The sequence below is a fragment of the Argopecten irradians genome, chromosome 15 (genome assembly GCF_041381155.1).
Source record: "Argopecten irradians isolate NY chromosome 15, Ai_NY, whole genome shotgun sequence".
Taxonomy (NCBI): Eukaryota; Metazoa; Mollusca; class Bivalvia; order Pectinida; family Pectinidae; genus Argopecten; species Argopecten irradians.
Window position 1 is genome coordinate 17,330,297 of NC_091148.1, and position 6,486 is coordinate 17,336,782.

The following is a 6,486-nucleotide window of genomic DNA, read 5'->3' on the forward strand; positions in this document are numbered from 1 at the left end:
TGCTGAGCGATGATCAGGAGCAAAACCTACCACTTTTATGGACTTATATGTGTCTTGGATAGGGGACAGAACCCAGAGCCTTCCTCACAGGGATGAACGTGAATGTTCAACTCAAGTCCTAAGGTCACCTTTTTGGTTTCCTATTTTTTCACAGTTCTTCTATGATTACTGTTTCGCTTGGAAATGTCTTCTCTAATGATTCCTAGTATGTAGAGACAGAAATCATTGATAAGATAAAATAGCATACACAGTTGTACATTGATACAATTTTTATTAAGATAAGGCTGAAGCCAAATTGACTAGATAGAAGAAATTGACACATTATTACATTATAAATTACATTTTTTAAACAAAAATAATTCATGTTCCTCACATTAACCTTTACTAGAAATGCCTGTAAGATATAAATGTGTCTGTAGCCTCCATAAATCACTGTGATACAGAACAGAACAGAATCTACAGATCAGAGTTAAAACAGATGTTGGTAACACCACAGGGCCATGATTAGTTTCTATATGAAAAAATAGCCAGAAATACATATGAAATAACACTTTATATGTATTTCTGGCTATTTTTTCATATAGAAACTATACATGGCCGTGGTAACACCATCTGACCCTCATTTCATGGTGTAACAAATGATTTAACTTGATATATTCTGTCACAATTTCAAAATCTACATTTTATATCCAGTCCAATGTATCTGATGCAGTAGCAATGAACGTTACATGTACGTAGATACCGACTAGATTAAAAGCTCATCTCATACAAAGGGAGATAACTTTCACAGATTTTCTTAATTTTTCTTTATATAATTTAGCCAATTGAATCAATGTTTTGATGGAATCTAATTACAATGTATGTGGTCTGCATAGATGCCAGAGCTTTTTGAATGTACTTGAAATGCTCTATTGTCTATCAAGATAAGTGTCTGCAAAGCTCTGGCATCTATATATATAGACAATAAATTTCATAAAAGAGATAGTTTATTAATACATCATGTAATTAGTCATGTTTGCAGAGTAAACATTCAGTGAATTATGTTTCAGGACAATAGATTTTTAAATCAAAATGAGGTGGATGATGTATGATTTTATCCTAATTAATTCCACCTTCTGGTAATTGCGATGTCTTCTTTTGGCATGTTTTTTTTATCATCACAATCGCCCAAAGATGCAACAAATAAATGGTAAATTGAACTTTTCCAACATTGTTTTTGTATCTCAAAACTCCTGTATTAATATTAATTATTTTCAAAATGATGTTTTCTTCATAATCATTATAATGACAAAAGTCATTGCAATAACTGACTCTAGTGATTATAGATACCCATAAATAAAAAAAATAATGTAAGGATAATGTACAATGATACATGTACCATAACTATTCATTATAAACAAATGTTTAAGCCCCTTTGGCAGTTTTAATATATTATTGTTAGTACACACATTAGGGATTTGATATATTCACATGACCAAGTAAATGTATTGAATTATGTTGTCTGAATAAATGAACTGGACATATTATTATTTTTTTGCCATAGGAATGTGTCAGATCCCTATATTAAACAATTCTTCTTTGTTCTATTTGGTTCAACACCTTATTAATTAATAGTCAGGGCCAATTAAGAACATGCCAGGTTTGAAAAAGTAGCTGAATATAGAGGAATAAGCCAGATAAAAACCGAATAACATTTAGTACCACTGGCAACTGATACACAATATATAGATTTCAAATATGCAACACAAAGTTGGGGGCAGGTAGGGCTACAGGGTCATGGTGGCCAAGTGGTCATATTACCACGAGCCCTTCACCTCTGGATCGCATGTTTGAATCCCATGTGGGGAGGCTGCAATATTGTAGCTCAAAAGACTTTTTGGCAGATAATGGTGTCGTCTTCAGAGCTTCAATTGGTGCTAATTACTGCTAATGGAGCAAAGAAATGTTTGTGCAAATCATTATTAAAACGCCTGTATGCATTTTATCTTACTTGTATTGTTTTATATTATATTACTTATCTACTAGGCAACAAAACTGAACCATATAAAATATCAAATTCACAGCGAGACATTATTTTTTTCACATATAAATATGATGGTCTTTTGCGAAGGAAAATGATATGGCAAGTCTACAAATTATGAAGTCTACAAATTATGAATTTGAAGTCTTATGAGTGGTAAGAATGGTGGTTATGTTTCTTTTGGACAAAAAATAATATACAAATGCATGTATACGCTTGAAATAATTGGAAACCTACAACAAAGTATAGAAAATTGTGCCCAAGTGATTTTCTGAGGCAGTGCTCCACTACGACATATAGGGATCATTTCTTACCCAGCTCAACGGTATAGTAGGCCTTGTACGTATATTTGTTCTACATGTGGAGCAGTTGCCAGGTACTGACCACTGGTCAGTGGTTTTTCTCCGGGTAATCCGGGTTTCCTCCACCAACAAACCTTGAACGTCCTAACATGGCTGTTACCAGTACATTAAACTAATAAATCTCCGAACTCAAAGTAGGGCTAATGCCAATATATAGTGGCAATGTCTCTGGGCATACACAAATTAACCAATTGGCTCAATCATGAGTGTTAAACACTATGTGAAACAAATAAATAAGTTACTTTTTGTTTTTAATGTGTTGAATTACAATATGCCTCTGCATGTTAAACTTCGTAAAAAATTCAGAACCACACAGATCACACTTGTAAGGTTTCACATGTGTGTGTGTCATTTGATGAGTTCGTAAATTACTCAACTGATTAAATTTCTTTTTACACACTTCACACTCATACGGCATCGAGTTCGTGTGAATTCGACGATGTGTTTCAAGGTTTCCTTTCCGACTAAAATCCTTCCCACAATCCTCACACGTAAATGGTCTATCGCCAGTGTGAATCATCATATGTTTATTCATCGCGCTGCGGTACCGGAACGAACGTCCACATACTTCACACGAAAACGGTCTCTCCCCATTATGTGTACGATAGTGCATCGTCAAACTTCCACTGGCGGTGAAGGTTTTATCACAGATATCACATTTGTAAGGTTTCTCCCCAGTATGGGTGAGTTTATGCGACCGAAGTCCGGAACTTTGTGCGAAACCCTTGTTACAAAGGTCACATATATACGGTTTGAATCCTGAATGAATTCTAAAATGAACTTTAAGTAGATATGGTTGACTGAATGTTTTTCCGCAGATCTCGCATCGATTGTCGAGATTTCCGTTTGGTCCATACTGAGTTGGGTCCAGATCCTGATGTTGAGATATTGCAGCAGAACATGGACTTATATGATCACTTGATTCGCCAGATTCATTCCTGTATATCGAGTTAGAACTTCTAAGACTTTCTTTATCCATTCCTGAAGCCCTCTCTATGTACATCTTTTTAGGACCCAATTCCCATTCCTCAGAGTCACAACCAAAGCTACCATGTTGACGATTTTGATGGAATGGTGAAATATTATTTTGATTGTTAGTATCCCGTTCCGTCCCATCTGTTGAACCACATTCCAAGGAACAAGCAAACTGGTTACTTTTTCCAAGTAGAAAACTATTTTTCAAATCACTTATTTTCTTTGTCATGCTCATATTTGGTTTCATTAATTTATTTTCTGCACCAACAATACTTGATTTATCCATTGATGATAGATCTAAAGAGCTGGACTGACTACTAGGTAAATTTTCCTCTTGTCTGAGTTGAAACTCTTCATCCCTAAAATCATCCTGATCAAGAATTCCATGTTTTAATGGCTGACGAGTTTCCTTTGATCGTACAATTATAGAATCTTCCGGTTGAAAGGCACCATTGTAACTAGATAGGTTATTTGCAGAAACTCCCTCATCCTGTACTGTACTGGCAGGAAATTCCATAACTGTTTGTAATATCAAACTGAAGAATTATACACTTTCACTGAGTGTTCTCTAGCTGTTGTTTAGTGGCTCTCCAATGATTTCCAGGATTAGAGGTTCATGATACCTAGAATGATAATACAACAAATATTAGAAAATACATCACACAATTTAATACAGTGGATTCGAGATCCCAAAATGATGTGGGTAAAGTACTATTTACCGTTGAATATTTACAATTGCCACTGTTTCTGTATCGATAAACCATGTTGGGACAGATCTGTTATTTATCAAATAACTTGAGTGCAGAATGACCCGATGTATACCTGTAAACATTGGCGGACTTCCCTTGACATTCCACAAAATCATATGTCAATATTTAATCTTTAAAAATAACAAGTGTACGAGACAATCGGAGACATACAATTAAACACATTTTTTTTAATGTATTATTGCTATTTGAAATGAATAAGATAACTGAAATATTAGAAATATTTTTTGTGACGTCATGGAGAAAAAGGGCGGGATTAAGCAGTCAGTCTACAGCACGCTTATTTGAATGGCTGGTGTGCATGGATCAACATAACAGCAGAATAAATTTGACGGCGAATAGCACACGGTAAATGATTGTATCTGATGTTGTTGTTTATTTTATTGTTAAAAGAAAATATTGTAAATACAAAGATTGACCTCTTACTTTGTTTAGTTTTTGAGATGATAAGCCCAATGGAGCAGTCGGTAAATTGTACGTAAACAATACGCCGATTCCGGGATACAAGGAACTCTTCTGGGTGGGAGGTAGAAAACGTTGATTTGGTCATGTGACCGCGAAAAATTTAGGGCACATTTTTCCGTCATGGCGGTGACACTTATAGGCAGAGAATACCAATGTCCGGGTAAAGGTCATAGTCGGTAATACTTGCTCGATAACGGAACTAAGATAAACTGTTATGTTTTGTGTTTCTTATTTGTTATTGATTTTTGGGAAAATGCACCAAGGTAAGTTATGAAATATTTGTGAGTGAGACGTCAGATACCGCTGATTTCCAACTGCTAGGCAACAGCTCCATTTGATGCCGTAATTTACATGTCATTTCCTTATGAAGTGTCTTAATTCAATTTTCGTGCATATTTAGATTAAATTTAATACAATATGTTCTGATAATTAATGTTAATTGTTCTATCATGATATGTAATTTTCCACCCGTGTTCAATCATTACATATGCCGCCATTTTGTTTCAAATGTGCCCTAAATTAAGTCACGTGGTGATGAAAGTCACGTGGTGATGAAAGTCACATGACTAAACTGACTGAATGTTGTATCCCGGAATCGGCGTATTTACCTCGTGCTCCATTAGGTTTATCACCTCATAAACTAAGCAAAGTAAGTGGTTAATCCTTAAGTAGTCCCACCTTCGGGTGATTTTGATGTTATCAATTGACGTGATTTTGTGACAGGGAGTATATAAAACGATCAGGGCCAGTCAAAATATATGATAGCTTAGTGAGGGAATAGGAAGTGGGGGTGGTGTGTTGTATAGTGACCATAAACTGATAATATTATTATGGTTCCATATATACATTGTAATATTGTTATACCCCTATAAAATACTTTCTATATAAACTCTATTGACAAAAATGCCAATAAATGAACTGTTCCGTCGAGCAGTCCAAAGTACTGTTAAAATCAACTGTTAAAATGTGCTGGTGGACTGGAGTGATGTCACAATGGGGTATAAAAACAGTTTATTAGATCTCGACAGTACACTATGTATATTGTGACAGTCTCAGCTTTTAGGTATCTACAATAGTATTTTGTACACATAACATTATAAAATAACTACAGTATGTAATTTGCACATTTTTTTACATTGTGTACATTAATATTACATGTACTTGTAAACTTGTGAAATCTCATGTAGTTCTGATTGTAATATCTTTTTTTAATAATTTCTAGATTCAAAATACATGTAAATTTCAACATTACTAGTAAGTTACAATATGCACATGATCTTTGTAACAGAAGTTTTCTCATCATACCCAAGTCAGTGACTCACAGGTCTAGACTGAGCGAGGATAACGTGATGTTACAGATGTTTGTCTTTCACATTTTAATATTACCTCTATTTTGACGTATCAGTGACTATCACTTACTGTAAATACGCCAATCCTTCTCCTCTGTGAATGCTTTAGTGATGTCATCAACCCGTTAGCATTGTTTTCGTTCTCAAATCCATCATCTGTCATTTCAGCACAAGCCTTCCGGATATTATAAAACTACAGCAATATGCGAAACGGATTTGTACATAAGATCCGGAATCCGACTATTATACAGTATAGCGCGTTATCTAGTAGATCTCATATCGAAATTAGCAGACTAAATGATTTAAAAATATATTCTATTTGGATATAAAGTTCATTAAAATATTTACAAGTTTGGAAATTAATTTTAATAACATCTTATTTAATTTTTAAAACCCAGTTTTACATGGGTTGAAACTCAGTCGATGATTTGTACAGTTTACATGTATTCAACGAAACGTGCGATTGTATGTACAATATAAATGTAGAAAGATATCTATATGTATATATAGAGATTCGGAAATACTTCAATGCATTTGTGTTGATAATT

At 34.4% G+C, this 6,486-nt stretch overlaps 1 protein-coding gene across 2 annotated transcripts; it reads right to left on the reverse strand.

Annotated features, from left to right (window-relative positions):
* Window positions 1-463: 463 nt before the first annotated feature.
* LOC138309088 (zinc finger protein 723-like) lies at window positions 464-6,196 on the reverse strand. Of its 2 annotated transcripts, none has more exons than XM_069250226.1 (2): window positions 6,009-6,196; window positions 464-3,980 (listed from the first exon to the last, which is right to left on the reverse strand). In XM_069250226.1, the coding sequence occupies exon 2, from the start codon at window positions 3,872-3,874 to the stop codon at window positions 2,621-2,623; it is 1,254 nt and encodes a 417-aa protein (XP_069106327.1). In that variant the 5' UTR covers window positions 3,875-3,980; window positions 6,009-6,196; the 3' UTR covers window positions 464-2,620. The 2 variants fall into 2 exon arrangements, with proteins under 2 accessions (XP_069106327.1, XP_069106328.1); XM_069250227.1 differs by having other exon boundaries at window positions 5,976-6,196.
* Window positions 6,197-6,486: the final 290 nt, after the last annotated feature.

Excerpts from the sequence above, each read along its gene's own strand:
- LOC138309088 (XM_069250226.1), bottom strand. The coding sequence starts at position 3,874 with ATGGAATTTCCTGCCAGTACAGTACAGGATGAGGGAGTTTCTGCAAAT.